At 40.5% G+C, this 16,584-nt stretch overlaps 2 protein-coding genes across 2 annotated transcripts; both read left to right on the forward strand.

The window, feature by feature from the left end:
• The first annotated feature begins 245 nt into the window (after window positions 1–245).
• On the forward strand, window positions 246–3,035 carry LOC127783264 (uncharacterized). Its single transcript, XM_052310501.1, has 3 exons — window positions 246–705; window positions 783–895; window positions 2,829–3,035. The coding sequence occupies exons 1-3, from the start codon at window positions 407–409 to the stop codon at window positions 2,918–2,920; spliced, it is 504 nt and encodes a 167-aa protein (XP_052166461.1). The 5' UTR covers window positions 246–406; the 3' UTR covers window positions 2,921–3,035.
• Window positions 3,036–12,795: 9,760 nt separating this feature from the next.
• On the forward strand, window positions 12,796–13,594 carry LOC127781192 (two-component response regulator ORR13). The gene is made up of 5 exons (XM_052308112.1): window positions 12,796–12,883; window positions 13,008–13,054; window positions 13,141–13,218; window positions 13,333–13,403; window positions 13,513–13,594. The coding sequence occupies exons 1-5, from the start codon at window positions 12,796–12,798 to the stop codon at window positions 13,592–13,594; spliced, it is 366 nt and encodes a 121-aa protein (XP_052164072.1).
• Window positions 13,595–16,584: the final 2,990 nt, after the last annotated feature.

Below are 16,584 nucleotides of genomic sequence, written 5' to 3' on the forward strand. Positions count from 1 at the left end.
CACGGATTTATCTACACCACAAATTAATCTATGAACTAACAAAGATGGGGAAGAGAAATAATCCTGGAAATAACTGAAAATCGATTTTCACTCAAGATCCTACCCATCCTTCATACCCACACCTAGTCCACACCGCCCTGGACGCACATGACAGTCTCACTGGCTTGTCCTCACTTGTTCACCTCCCTCAGCCGACAAGAAAACAGAGACGGTGAGAAAGCGAAGGGAAACAGAGCCGGCCGAGCTCTGGGCGTGCTCGACGCGTGGCCTCGACGCAACCGAGGAGGAGGCTCTCAACTTCTCCGTCGCCCTCATCTCCATCGCCGGCCACTGAGAAGACGAAGGTCGCCAACGCCATGGAGCCACGGTCGTTTCCTCTTCTTTTGCGTTCCTCAATTCACTCTTGATGCCGTTCCCGTTCCATCTAATTTCGTCCCATTCCATGCAGCGGTTAAACGGAAACGCGACCGCGCACTCCGACGCTCTGGAGCACGCACCGAGTGCCACCGCTGCATCATCATCGTCGCGCCGGCCTCCGTGGACCAAATCCGGCCAAGCCATCGCCCCAACATCATCACCACGACCTCCTCTTCAAAATCCCTCAAGAATCCCAGGCTCCCAGCCAATGCCGCAACGTGGAGGGAGATCGGCGTCGTCTACCTTAAGTCCGGCCGCCGGCCATCGTCGCCCATTCCTCACTCTCGGGTGAGCTTCGGCGCGATTCCTCACTGATAGAGCATCTCTAGGTTCCCTCTAAGCCGTTTCCCTCCTGTCCTTGGCAGCTCGAAGACCGAAGGAACGTCGACGCCGTCGCCATGCCGATTTCCGTCGCTGCCGGGTCGTCTTCTCCACTGTCACCGATGTTCAGACCAATCCAAGCTGCGGTCAAGCTTCAGTGAGTACCCAAGAACCCAGTAGACACGCATGCATGCACCCATTCGTATAGAAACGAGCCGGAGCTCGACATGCCTTAGCATGCCGAGAACCACCTCCGCTCGCACCAACGCCGTCATAGATTATGGCCACCGTAGCTAGCAAGATTACCACCATTGTCTTCGCAATGATCTGCTGCATGTTTTCGCTTTTGGTCACACTGCGTAAATCGCAGTCGATCGCCGCCGGCGATCTCGGCCAAGCCGCTGCTCTGTATTGCTTCCTGTGCAGGAATAAGCAAGGGATCACTTTCACGAATTCGATAAACTGTAAGTACTAAAGTGTGAGACACTTCTCTCACTGACATGTGGGAAAAGAACTAAATCGAAAATACAAGAGAAATATGGGGACTTTTTATAAACTGTGGCATAGACACATGTTGGACTGCGGGTTCTATTCCTCGGAACCATAGAGGCCTTTTTGTATATTGGCAGAGGATGACATGTGGACCCCATGAGCTTAAAATCTGAAAATATAAGGGAAAATCACTAAAGCTTTACATTTTCTGCAGAAAAATGCTCAAACTTGTAAAATCCATATTAAATGAAAAGTAGCTCATTTTGAGATGATTCCAGTTGCTACAGATTCACAAAGTTATGAACTTTATTTTATTGACACACACTGTACAAGGTTTGCCACTAAAATTTATCCAAGATAAATCATACACAAAACATACCCAAACTTATAAAATGCAACCAAAATTCATCTCAACTTATTTTTGAACAAACTTAAGTTCTACAGATTCACCAACATGCACACTATATATAGGGGAAATAAAAGCATATACTTACTTTACGCCAAATGCCTCTAAAACTATTATCTTTAAAAATATTGAGATTTAGATAAGCTGAACTTTAGAGGTTTATATAAAATTCATTTCAACTCATTTTTGAGTAAACTCAAGTTCTATAGGATCACCAAGATATGTACTTCCAAGTTGTAAAATTAAAATATAAGCTTACTGTATAATAATAGCTCCTAAATATTTATGTAAAGAATAACCAACCTAGGGCAACCTTTAATTTGTAAAATTTGTAGAATTTGTAGAAAATTCATCTTTAGTCCATTTGGAGTGAACTAAGTTTCTGTAGAACCAGAAAGTAATGAACTTAAAAAAAATAGGTAAAATAAAATCTGGCAACTCATATACTGAATGTGTCAAAAACTTTAAATAGATAACTTAGGTGCTAATCACAATAAAAATAGTTAAACACTACATATGTATAAATGTATATATAAATGCACTCTAGCTCTAAGTAAATCAAAGTCAAACTTGTTGGACCAGAGAAAACATAAGTTCCATCCCTAACCACTAAAACTTGGCACACTTAGCTCATATATCAATTTCTAGGTTGATATGTTAAGTGACTAACATAGAACACTCCATAGCTTATAAAATATGTAATAAGAGTAATATAAACTCTAAAATTTTGAACTAAGATTAGATTGGTTAGCTAAATTATTAATTTTTATGCATCACTAGCAAATAGAACATGTTCTGGACATAAAACTTCTAAAGCCATGTATACATAGAGATTATGTGCCTAGAACACGTTATAAATTGTAAAACATATAAGGAATTCATAGTAACTCTAGAAAAATGTGAAACCAACTTTTTTGAACTCCTGTGAACATCCCCTTTACTGCAGCAAGCCATCATTTCACAAAAACTTGACCCTAAAGTGCACCTAAGGACTAATAAAGCTTAATTAATCTTAGTGCTAGTATTAAACTTTGAAAATTAATAACTTTCAGATGCAAAATGATAAAATAAAAATTCTTTCACCTAAATTCATCTTAGATCAGTACCTAACCACACTAGTAAACTCATGCATTTAAGAGCATTTTAGATTTTTACATGATTTGGCATTTATCGTTACTGTTATTTCTTTTAGATGGCGAAATCGTTATCGGTGAGGTGATTGGACTTATAGCTGATCTCAGGGAGGTATTATATCAACCAACGCAAGTATTGCCCTTCCTTTGAACACATTGAATCACATGTTTTCTAGCTAAATGTTTTGATTGTAAAGTTGCACGCGTATTTCTAACTATCGGTACTTTTAAAACTATAGATTGTAGTTGTTCCTTTAAAAGATGCATGAAACCCCTTTTGAAAATCATCCCTTGCTGTTTTGAACCTTAGGATTAATTAGAGTACTTTAATTGTGCTCATATGACTATACTATGCTTTTATAAAGTGCAAATGCTTAGCCTTGCTTAGTGATAAATAAAACATGGTTATGAGTCACTTGATATACTATTTGGAACTCCTTATTAAACATTATGTTCAGAGGTGATTCTCTGATTATTTGTGAAATAAAATATGATTTTAGACTTGGGCGGCAAGTGGTATGCATATGGTAGTAGTTGCATATCGATAGGGGGAGTGTTCGCCTAAGTCGATTAAGGACCGAACATCATATCACCCATTATGTTTACCGTACATCCACATGTGTCTTTATGGGGGGACCTTGGCCTATTAAGTTAAGCACTTGTCTGACCTTGCATTCGGGAGGCCGTTGTAATATAGGTAGGGGCCACGAGTGTACTGTGGACTACCTAGAGGAACTACCCATGTGTGTGTTGAACCTTAGGACGAGTGTACTGTTCCTAAGTGTACGATCGTAGGATGATAAATTCCCTATGTGTGTGATTTCCGTGAGGGGACGAGTGTACTGTTCCGATTCATGGCATGGGCGTCTAAGTGTGTCCAATACAACGATATTGTGCCACGTTGGTGGGTTCCCATTGTGTCCGTTACCACGGCGTTAAGTTTAAGGCGTGGGCCGGCCACTTAATGGTTCTAGGTCATATAACGTGTATGGCCTAGGATGGAGGAACACGTATCGTGCTCATGCAAGGTTAGACAATACTTAATGTAAAAGCCTTGTCGTGACCTCTAGACCATACTCAATGTGTAGAGTATGGTGGTACCGACGGGTACCGGACAAACTAGAGTGATTCACATCATGTGGGTAAAGCTGTACAAACTCTGCAGAGTTCTAAAAACTAATCGATTAGCCGTGCTCATGGTCATGAGCGACATGATGATGTGCTATGGGTATAATCTTGTGATGTCTAAATGCTTTTGGAACTAAATGTTTTGAGATAATGATGAGATTGGTATATGTGATACATTGCCTTACTTCCCGTTGTGTTGTAAGGGAATGATGTCTATCTTTTTATGTTGTGTTGTAAGGGAATGATGTCTATTTATGTTGATATCATGCCATGATTAATATGCTTTACATATTGCTTAAATTACGTTGTAAATGGTTTGCGAAGTAAAATTTGCTTTATGCTGAAAATAGAGACCACAAATAGCCTTCCTTTGACTTAGAGCTTTCATGTATGTAGGTTTGAGAGTGCTCTTGCCAGTACATTAATTTGATTAATGTACTGAGTCTTGCCATGTTTTGTCTAATTTATGTTTTGTAGGAATAGACTTAGTTTAATTTGAGTGATGCGGGTTTTGACTGCTTCTTCTAGGATTTGAACTTAATGGGGTAAACTCCTAGTCGGTGTGCTTGAGGATTGGGTAGTCAAGCTTCCGCTGTTCTCTAATATAGTTATATTTGGCCAGTCGGCCTATGTATCTATTAAGTAGTTGTAATCTGAATTTTATTTGCTTTAGATGTATTTTGCTATGTATGTCCATGCTTAAGATGAAAGTGTGAATCTAGTGCACATCCTGGGAACTAGATTCACATGAGTATGAGTTAAGAATATTTGAGATGTTGTAGATCTTTAGCCATTTTTGTCAAGTCTCTTGAATATGTAACACATCTGGTCGCCGCCTTCGAGTGGTTTGACGGGCACATCTCAGGCTGAAGTTGACTGGCAGGCTAAAGGTCTAGCAATGTCTCTAATATTCTTCTCTCGAGGCATCGGATATTTCATCATGTTTGTTTGATGACTTAAATTATTCCCTTCATCTCTCAAATATAATGGAAAGTCCGGAGAGCCTACGACATATGACCATGGCAATAGGCAACCGATGTAAGACATGGCTGAGCTAGGTATTGTACCCTAATATCAGTGACAATGGATATCTAGCTTATCCAGTAGGAACTAGGTCGGTGGCAATGGCAACAATAGATGGCACTTCATCACCACATGGTGGTGTCGTGCACACAAGGAATCAGCAGGGAAGCCAGTAGTGGGGCAGAGCTAGAGCTAGCCTATTCTATTTTCTTTTTCTAGAAGCAATATCATTGCCAGTTCTTAGGTCGATTGTAATAGTGCTCAACCAAAACTTTTGATTGCCACATCTAGTATAAACCGGCTAAAATGATACCATTTGGAACCAGCAACAATTGATGTTACTTTTTAAGAGAACAATTGATGTTTCTTACTAGTGTAGCTGGATGGAAATTTTACACTATGCAAATACTCACATAGGCTAGTTTTCTCTGCCTTCCTGAGTCTATCGGGTAATGTTGGCCTGGTTGTTTTTCTACATGATGTAGCTCCTTCCTAACGTTCATATCTCTGTGTTTTTAGTGTGTCATAAATAGGACTACTATCAAGTTGTCACATCAATTCTTCTCCACGTGAATTACATTCATACTATGATGAAACTGTAAAATAGATTTAGCCTTCTATTACGGATTCACTGTGACGTATAGGGTCCATTGTAAAGTTCAAGAAATCATTATAAAGTTCAGGCAACTTGAGTTTGTGGTCACAAAAAATGTCATGGTGGCAAACATGGTCACCACAAATGTTGCGCAATTTTTCATTAGAAGTTTAGGCTGGCACATCGTGACAAAGTATTTCGTCATAGAAATTGGTAGCCTTGGTCCTCATGGGTCCACGTAGCCAGTCCCATTTGTAAGTATGAGATTCTATGACAAAATCGTCATAAATGAGGCATTATTCGTCACAAGAGTCGAGCCAGCACACAGAAGCAAAGTATTTTTGTCATAGAACTCCAGCATAGTTGTCAGGAAGTCCCACATGTAAGTATCAAAAAACATAAAGGAGACAATTTGTCCAGTGTTCACATGAACTGTTTCCATTTGCCCAGCATTTGTTTATCCAAATCAGTATGCTTACGTATACCCTAGTTTCTTATTATTTACATCCGACACTTTGTCCAATGACTGCATCCTAAAGCCCGGTGTGGTTATCTCATCTAAAAACATGTTGATATTCTCGAGAGTTGAGGAGGCGCCATTGATCACCATCGTTCCCGAGTGAAGGAATGTTCCCAATGGTTTATTCATCTGTAAACATCATGATTTAGCCAGACAATGGTTCATCATCCATCCTTGATTCCATTCCAAAACACCCAAGTAAAGAAGGAGCACGCGATGGGAGCCTAGGAGAACAATTGTAGACCCCCGATTTTGGAAATCGGAAATCTTCTGTGTTTATCTGTACCAATCCCTGGATCAGTAGTTGGTACACACATACATAGTTGGATCACAACATATCACGAATGAATTCGGGCTAAAAGAGTTAAATACTTACATTAGGGCCAGGTAGGCCAACAACTATCAGAGAACAACAGCGGAAGACAAAATAATATAAGGGCCCGGTTAACATGCCACAGGCAGTCGACTGGGGAACGAGACCTAGAACAAGACTGCACTCCGATCATCTTGTTGGATACGCAAGCGTACCGACAAGGGCTTCTCTTCAACACTCTCCTAAAAGATGTATAAATAGCAAGGGTGAGTACCAACCGTACTCAGCAAGCCACCACAACAACAATGCGTATGATAAAAGGTATTTCAAGGAAAGGCTTCAGGTTCTTTTGCATAAAGCTAGTTTTGCAATTCTTTTCACAAGCCTAAGACCTAGCATAGACTGATCAAGTTTTAATACCAGTGTTCACATTTAAACAACGACGGTTCTGTCCACCATCCATTGTAATCCCAAGGATAGCTTCCCGCCATTGCGTCGTCATGGTTTTCTGAGGACGTCCACCTTCCCTCCTCTCAGGAAGTGGCTCCATCAGCATAAAATTCATCATGCAATATCCCATCCCACACAAGTTAAGAATTTAGAGTCTAGCCAAGTGTAATACATGTCCCGGTGCTCAATAACCGCGAGCACGGCTATTCGAATAGATTTGGTTTACTCACACTGCAGTGGATGTACACTTTACCCGCACTCCGCGACTGCCCAACACATGAGCCTCGTCCCAACACATGAGACGCGTCACGGCAAAGCTTTTCGATAACCTCGCATTGGCAGTACCCGCTCCATGAACTTAAATCCTCATGCACTCTAGGCGTCCATGTTTCTAGCAGTGAGAGGAGTTCTGGCGCTCCCGGGAAAGAGAAGTCTCACACACATATTAAATTATGGTTCAAGTTAAGTTCTCTCTCTCACACACTCATGGCAGTCCTACCAATGGCGACACCGATGTAGGGCACGCCTCTCGGCCCTACCTCAACGGCTGTCCCATCGTAGCGCACCTGCCTCACTCAGGGGTGAACCATCTATGCAGGGATACTGCCTCCGCTCGGCTATCTAATCCGCTAGGTCTATACCCATTCGAGAAGTACGGTTGTACGGGGGTCGTTTCATGCTTAACTTCATGGCTCGGTCCTTAATTGACCGGGGACGGTACTAGCCTTTTCCAGATACCACCCAAATCCTCCGTCCGCCCCAGTCGAAAACAGTTGTTTAGTTTTATTTCTCCTTTCACAAATCATGTCATCAATATCATGGCAATGTGGTGCTCATGTCTCCACATGCCACATCTCAATTACCTTCCCCAAGGTAATTGCCCAAGCATATAGTATTTGATAAATATGAGTATGCATGATTCTAGAATAGCATTTCTAAGCATTTGTCATAGTTGACTAGGGACTCATACGTAAACATGGTTACGAAGGAATAAGGGGTAAACAATAATCAAGGCATGGCATAATCGCAAGTAGGATGTTCATCATTGCATGCAATTTTTATTTGTAAACAAAACAATTTCGCAATTGGGATCAACGTGATCAAGGAATAGTGATGACTTGCCTGCTCAGGATAGTCCTTATTCTTAATACAATCGTGATCAACCTTCACCTCCTGGAAGCTGCATACGTTGCCTCACGACTAACCGATATACAAATTCTATAATACGCGAGAAAAACCAATATTCAAACAACAATCAAATATGTACAAACAAAATATATTTGTTGAGGTCGAACCTAAGGTTGCTCATATTATTCGCGCTTGCTAATGGATTCCAACATGCTAAGGGCTAAAGTTTCTTAATCTTTCTGTTGTCATGGTGGTCTATTCAGGAGCTAGCCAATGTAGTATAAATGAGATACGTATCTGGCTAATATGTGGTGTAGTCTAGCTAATGGCTATGGAAGGATTATGGCTACACATGCATCTATCTAAATAAAATGGTCGTATACTAGAGGTTCTGTTGTCGGATGGATTTAGGATCAGTCAAATAATTACTATGAATCATTTCTATTATTATGAACATATTTTATTTGTCACCATAAACTATGAAAGGTTAATAATTATCCATGCTCTATATGTTACACTTGTGAGGCTAATAATATTATAGTTACAGATTATCTCATCACATAATTTTACAATGAATAATCTTAATTTACAATTGAACTTAGGTTATATTAGGTCAAGGTCTATAATTAGGATTTATCTACCATACATGTTCATCATATACTCTCTTTAATTTTAATACGTGCAATCAAGCAATTTAATACTACACCGTATAGCTATAATGGGTTGTGCAGTATATGTGTGTGCACAATATCTTAATATTGAATCATTTACTGAATAGTTGCTATTTACTATAGGCTATATAGTACATGTGATTTTAAGTGGATTTATGAGTGAGTTACCGTCTATACAACTTAAGGGTTGATTCCCAATCTAAACATATACTATTGTATAGGAAATGCCGTTTAATTAATTTTGGTGTGGGTGATTTTAGTCACACTAGCTCTGTTATTACCTCTCATAAATAAGTTAAAGACTCTTCTATGTGTGTTTATATTTTAGTCACGAAATATGAGGCTAAACATTATTTATATACTTTGGACGCATGCGTATAATTATATAGGGACATATATTAATAAATGGCACTAGCATTTCCTATGCTTTAATTAATTTGAAACAATGCTTCTAATTAGTTTACATGGGTTTTACAGTGAGAAAGCATGTTAAAGACAATTATTTGACATCTACTTTACAGTATATTTTCAATTTTATTTATTAGCACATTTTTAAGTTAACTATTATGCATCATCTTGATATTAATTAACTTTTAATTATAAACATATTTTATTAAATAGTGAACTATATACCATTGGAAAGCTTATGAATTTAGATGAATTTAGGTTCAAGTTTCACTCAAATCCGAGTTAAAATGAATAAGTTATGCTAGTGTAAAGATTCAAATTTGAATAATTGCGAACAGTACTGTTCACATCCGATTTATTTTAATCCGAAACCTATCTACAGCTCAGAGTCACTGACGGGTGGGGTCAGGGGTCTTATTATCTTTTCTACCGAATTATTTTTGTTAGAGAAAAATGGGGAGTTGGGCCGGCTTGTCAGTGGCTCGGCTGCTCTCTCTCTCTCGTTCTTTTCCTATCGTCTTCTACCTCCAGACCGTGTGGGACCAGCAGGGGCGGCGCAGCGCGCGCGGCAAGGCCGGCGGAGGGCGACCCGACGGCGACCAGGGGAGGGAGCGGCAAGGCTCCGGCGTCCACCTGCCGGCGGTCACGGCGTAGGACGGCGCGGGGGCGAGCGGCGCCGCACGGCCGCCATGGCCGGGCACGGGTAGCTAGGTGCTAGGGCGATACGGAGGGTTTCCGACCAAATTGGTGCGGGCGTGAGCATCTATGACGTGTGAGGGTTCCATTTTACTTATTAGATGGCTAGGAAGAGCTCCGGGATGGCTTGTCCACGGCAAGCTCGCCGGCGGCATAATGGTGGCCGGGCCAGCACGGCTACGGGCGCTAGTCGCCAAAATTGAAGGAGGCTCGAGTTTCTACGGAACCAGGAGAGACCTGAGGAGCGTGGACTTACCGATAGACGGCGGGACGACGAAGATCGGGTGCAGTGGTGGAGCGGAGAAGAGGGTGCAGCACGCCCACAAGGTGTTCGACGAAATGTGTACAAGGAAGAAGCAGAGAGGGATGGGGTTTTATGGGGGCTTGGCCTTGTGATGGCAGCCAAGATGGTGTGGAGAGGAAGGGAGACGGTGGGGGAGGCTTTTATAGGAGAGGCGGAGAGGATAAGCTTGCCAACCCATTGCCAACCGGGCTAGATGCTGGGCTAGGGCGGTTAGGGCATAGGCGCACATGGCATGGCGCCTTGACAGGACGTTAGCGCGGCAACGGGACGTGGCACGGGGCTCATCCTTGTGTGACGCGACGGACGACGGCGCAGCAGCGGCACATGGAATGGCGGCGCGGGGTGCGGGGCGCGACGAGACGGCGCGCGACGCGGCAGCGAAGCCGATGCGACGGCGATGGCGACGGCGCGCGGCGCGGCGATGATGTCGATGCGACGGCGACGACGACGGCACGCGCGGAGGAGTGGGGCTCGAGAGGATGCGACCGTTGACGGCGACGGCGCGCGGCGGGATGGAGACGGCGCGGCGACGGCGACATGACGCGGCAGGGCGACGGCGGTGACAAGACGGCGCGCGGCGGCGCGGGGCGCAAGGCAGCGGCGCAGCAGAGGGCGGCAGCGGCGCGGCGCGCGCAGGGGCGGCGCGGGGCTCGAGGGGGAGCGCGGCAGAGGAGGGGTGGTGGCTAGGGAACCAAATCAAACACCTAGAGGGCTAATGAACAGTGCTAGCCAACTATTTTTGATTTTATAGGGTATTTTGCAATTAGGAAAAATATACTATTGCCACTAATTTTGTCACAATGTAAAATACACCAAGCCTAAGTTAATCCATCGAAATTTGTATTCAAATTTAATATTGAACATATTTTTATTTTTATTATATATTTTCTAAGTATTCCTATTTTTAGGGCTTTGGTTTATTTATAAATTGAGAAAAGTTGCAAATTAAATTTGTATTTTACTCCTAAGCAGTTGAGTGACCATATTAAGTGCTCAAATGTGAATTTTCCCAAAATTTAATATTGTCCAATATTTAATATATATCCTAGATTTTTATAATTTCCTATATTTGGGATTTTGGTATTTATCTGTTTTCACACATATTGGTTTATCTTTTTGGATTGGTTTTACCACCACATGGATTTCTATAATTTAGCATTTGTGATTCAATTCAAATTATATAATATCTAATTAATTTTTCCCAGTAAAACTATTCTATAGATAGAGTTCCATTTATTTGAATGATTATCATTTCCTAAGTGTTTATACTTCATGGCACGCATCACATGGTTCAAGTATTTAATATTTGATCCAGGGATTGTTACTTAAATTAAATTGATATTTAATATTTAGTATTTAAATTAAATAGATAATTAACCTTTCCTTTGTCTGGCTTTGTTTTCTCGTGCGTAAATATTTATAGAGTTCATAATAAATATCTTATTTTTATAATTGTTACTCAGTTGTATAGCTTTAGCTTAATTTTCAGTAGTGACAATTTATAGTTTGGCAAGCAATAGCAACCATAACATCCAGCATGATGCAGAAGTTTTAAAAAGTTCGAAATTTTAGTGATTTTTATTGTCGGGAATTTTCAGGATGTTACAACAATGGATGATGAAACGCTGTTGTGAGTCACAAAGAGGAAACACTCTGTCGTGTGGCCATATATCTCTTCGAGCTGGTGGGGCTTGAGGAGAAGATTTGAGTTGATGCCGTTGCCCTGAGGAAGATGATCGAGATCATTGATTTGAGCCAATACCTTGGCCCTGAGCTGGACAAGAAGAAGGCCAAACTTGAGAAGGCCAAGTCCAAGCTTCTTGAGCTGGAGAAGAAGGCCGACATAGAGGAGAACTCTAGGGGTTGGCTTGATTAATATTGTAATATGTTATACTAATAATATTGTACTAACCATTTTGATATGTATCTACTAGACTTTTGATTCAATAAATTGTTTGTTCAAGTATTATAATATTTATAACTTCAATATGCAACATTTATAACTTCAATATATCAGTAGCGTTAGGGATTTAAACATTAAAATCTATAGTTTTGCGATAATTTTAATATTAAATAAGTAGTTATTGTTATACATTGCCTTAAATCTATGGTGACTACAGCATTGTGGTCAATCGCGTGTAAATAGTACGTTACTAAGGATGGCCTACCTGATAAATGGCACGAAAACAAGACCACGAGATGGGTCTTACGAAATAAGGTCTTGTAAAAACCATAGAGGGGAAGTACAAGCTTTAAAAGGTGGGCCTTTTGGACCAATGGGCCACAACATGCCCATGTACGGTACTATTCACTTGCTTTCTTTCATTTAGTACCATACCGTCTATCAAACCAGAAGGTGACCAATTAATTAATTTACACAAGCCTCTTTATTGTATTGAACATTTCAATATGAACAAATTAAATAGTGCAACGACATTTATCATTATAGATATATCAAATATTAGCTCATTCATTAGACTGTATTTTTCCTCCTAGCTTGATACAATTGTTGCAAGGTTACTATAATTAATTTGTGCAAAATGAACACCTTTATAGGTACGAAAGAGGACAAAGTCATTTATCATTATACATTGTATAATATATCAAAATTATCAAATATACGATCATTGGTGATATTGTGAGATATGACAGCTAACATTCATGCCAGTGAATTGATATTATATCTTTGCAATATCTCCACGATTTGAGAATTTTGCACTATAAATAAGTGCATTATAGGTCCATTTTCCTCAACTAAAATTCAAAGTAACTCTACACTGAAACCTTGCAATGTCATCCCCCCATGTGCTTGTTGTGGATGATACCCATGTTGATCGACATGTTATTTCCATGGCCTTAATGCGCCATAACGTCCGAGGTTCTTTGTTGTGCAAGTTTCCATGTTTTCTTACTGTTGTTAACTATGTGTTTCCATGTTTAATATCTTCTGCCATTCTTTTAGACTGTTGTTAACTAAGTGTTTCCATGTTTGATATATGCAGTGACTGCAGTAGAAAGTGTCATGCAAGCATTAGTGTTTTTGGACTCGGTAAATTAAAAGTTTTCTACTTGTTTATTAGGTAATGTTATTTACATATCATACAACAAACATGTTTTTATCTCTGATGGACACAGGAACATGATGTGAACATGATTGTTAGTGACTATTGTATGCCACAGATGACCGGCTATGACTTACTCATGGAAGTGAAGGTGCGTACAATAGTGTCATGGATCGGAGTATAGTGTTAATTTTCATCATATATATATTACAATGTTTCTAGCAAATATTTTACATGTTAAAATTTGACTTGTTTTTACTTTTAGAAATCACCTAGACTGGCACATCTCCCGGTGATAATTGCTTCCTCTGATAACATCCCAGAAAGGATCAGAAAGTAAGTATGAAAACTTATACCTTGATTTCTTTAGTTGATAAATTCTCATCTGAGCTTGTGGATCCTAATATGTGCTCCTTTTTTCTTCTTTTTTTTTTCCTCATTGGAGGTGCTTCGATGGAGGAGCAAAGGATTATATTCTAAAGCCAGTCAAGATTGCTGATGTGCCTCGTATTCTAAACTACATATGATTGGCAAGATGAAGAAAGAATGATCAAGATGGAATAAAATTTTGTGTTAAGATTACCTAGCTATTTATGTACTTTGTTTGCTATATGAGAAAGCAAAATTTGTTTGTTACCAAATAGAAATGAATGACAATTATCTGGGATTAAGAAATCAAACTCAAATACTTCCGGTGCCTTCTCTCGAAGAATATGGTTCTATGATATGGTTTTTCTTTTTACTGGAATTTATCACATGGTATTGTGTTGTTTTAACCAATCAATCACTTTAAGAGGTGTGTTAAACAATTAGACATATAAAGAGGGGATGAAAATTAACAATACATCTCTCTACAGATTGACATCAAACATAATCAGGATATGATTCATTCATGATGTCCTCGTACAACTGTCCATGCAACGTATGCATAATTAAAAAGAGTGGACTTTCCTCATAGAGTGGACTTGATATATGTGCAATACAAAAATATTATAAGAAATAGTTTGTTTGAAGAATGGAAATACATTTGAATTATGTTCACCTCCATAATGTGATGTGGACTAGGGTTCCCGATCTTCCGAAAGGTTCAGTCGATTTGGGCGGAGTCACGATACAACTCGATCCGGCTTCTGAATGAACACGCTCTTGAGCCCCACAATCGTAGCACCACGTCTCCTCTGGTTAGCGCCCATGTCGAAACATGGATGACCTGCCGAGAAGGCTAATCCCTGTTTATGAATCGAAGAACACAAACAAGAACAAGGAAGAATATAGCCAAAATTGCAGATGAATGATTAAACTCACAAGTTGGGGTCTTACAAACCGATCTAGCGGCGAAACTGTTCTTGACAGAATAATCTAAGCAAAACCCCAAACCCTAAAGGTGACGGGGGGTACTAATATATAGAGTTTAGGGTCGTGCAAACAACCCTTGACTTAACCCTAATGAGTTCCAACACGATACACGGCCCAAAGGCCCAAATACGGTGACGCGCCATCGGAACAGATTCTGGACGTCAACTTGTTAGATCGATTACTATTGACTCGGAAAGAATTTGGACATGGAACCATAACCATTGGAAAGGTTATCTTCTTAGCTTTACATCCATATAAAGAACGCCCCAATCCGAGCACGTATGCGACCTGGGCACTCGTTTTAGTGCAGACTGGTCCTGAACTCCGAATCGTACTCGAAGTCGACTTGTTTTGGGCCTCCACCTTAACTTGGACGTCCTTGATGATCATCCATGCCTCTAAGTCCCTCTCCAAGTATCTCCTTGTCATCTTCATTGTTCCTAATCACAATATAATCATTAGGTAGCAATCTATTCTCAAAATCATATAAAGGAGAACATAGGAACGAGCTCAGCTCTAAATTCAATTGTCGCGCACGAACTCTTGTTATTGGTCCTTGAATGACTGATGGAGGATTGTTGTTGTTGTGTGTATCCGAAAAAGTGATGTCCTTATCATAATGTGTCCAAACAATTACATGATAAAATGGGGCTAGAAGGATGCATAGTGCTTTCATCATTTCTCATTTTCTATGAAATGCTTGATGAAAGGTTTTTTTTTTTTTGGGAGTAACTACTACTAAGGACCATTCTATTGGACATCATTCTATCCAAAAATGGTACCAGCATACCCTGCCTATGACCCTACGGTACACCCCTCTGTATTTTTCCCACACATCACTCGTGTGAACCCTCCCAATCACCATGTGCCCATGGTCCCTCAAATCCCCCTTCCACATGCGTGATGTTCTAGCAAGCCCCTACAACCCATGAAAGCAGGCTTTGGGTCTACGTCCAGATTGGTTGTGATCAATAGCATGGGCTGTAAGACCTAGCTGGGTTGCACATTGGCCTAGCTAGGCGATGCATGGCCTCATGTCCAGGCTATCCACTAAGGTCCAATATTGCTTTATGAATTTAATGATGTTATGGATTGATTGCTAACATCCATCTCTTGAGTACTTCCTCAGTTCCTTATGATAAGATGTTTTGGGTTTGTCCAAAATCAAACTTATTCAGTTTGACCAAGTTTTTATAGAAAAGTGTAGCAACATTTGTAACCCAAAACAAATATACTACAAAAATATATTAAATGGTGAATTTAATAAAACTCATTTAGATTTTTTAGAGGTTGCTATGTTTTTCTATATATAAACTTGGTCAATAATAAAGAAGTTTGACTTAGAACAATCCCAAAACATATTATAATATGGAATTGAGGGAGTATTTGTTAAAGGGGGCATACTTACAAGTATGTGTGTTTGGTGCGTGTTCACATATACGTGTCCAGGCAATCATAAAACAAAGGACAATTTCTACCGTGTCATATCATAAAAAAAAACATACAAAAGGAGAGAACAATCCCTTTTATAGTGGGGAGCATGGGAAAATTCACGATTTGCTACCCAATTCACGGGGCTTTGATAAAATGGCTTCTCCCCCGGTGCTAGTGAGCTCCTAGAGCCTCGAACATAGGGAGAGGGGAGAGAGCTCTAGGGGAGGGGCATAATATGTAGGATCGAACACAAGAACCAAACCTACTAGAGAGGGTGAATGGTAAGAACACCAAAAACCAAATCTTTTTGTGGAATTAAAAGAACCCTGAAACCTAATGGAGATGTATCAATCAAACTATCAGATCAAAGCTGGTCAAACCGAACCCTAGCTGCTGGTCAGACCGCCCCGATGCTGCTAGTCAGACCAACGTCTTGCCACCGGTCAGACCACCCATCGATCTCCTCGCCAGCTTGTTGTTGTTATCGCCGCTGTCGGTCTAACAACTCCTATATCGTTGATTAGACCATCGGGATCTAGAGAGAAACATACCGAAGATGCTCTTGAAGAGAGGATTAGAGAAGGAAGTGAGCTAGAAAAGTTTTCCAAACACTGTGCGTTTGTTCTTGACGTGTTCTTTCACATAGTGCGTGTGTGTTTTCTTTGTGACTGCAGATCTTCTACTTGTGGCCAGCACCCTATACATGTACTTATCTCGATAGACCCAC

The sequence above is a fragment of the Oryza glaberrima genome, chromosome 8 (genome assembly GCF_000147395.1).
Source record: "Oryza glaberrima chromosome 8, OglaRS2, whole genome shotgun sequence".
NCBI classification, from domain to species: Eukaryota; Viridiplantae; Streptophyta; class Magnoliopsida; order Poales; family Poaceae; genus Oryza; species Oryza glaberrima.

Coding starts and splice junctions, on each gene's coding strand:
- LOC127783264 (XM_052310501.1), top strand. CDS start 407: ATGCCGTTCCCGTTCCATCTAATTTCGTCCCATTCCATGCAGCGGTTA. Junction 706..782: donor CGCCCATTCCTCACTCTCGG/GTGAGCTTCGGC, acceptor TGTCCTTGGCAG/CTCGAAGACCGAAGGAACGT. Junction 896..2,828: donor CAAGCTGCGGTCAAGCTTCA/GTGAGTACCCAA, acceptor TATTTCTTTTAG/ATGGCGAAATCGTTATCGGT.
- LOC127781192 (XM_052308112.1), top strand. CDS start 12,796: ATGTCATCCCCCCATGTGCTTGTTGTGGATGATACCCATGTTGATCGA. Junction 12,884..13,007: donor AATGCGCCATAACGTCCGAG/GTTCTTTGTTGT, acceptor TGATATATGCAG/TGACTGCAGTAGAAAGTGTC. Junction 13,219..13,332: donor ACTTACTCATGGAAGTGAAG/GTGCGTACAATA, acceptor TTTTACTTTTAG/AAATCACCTAGACTGGCACA.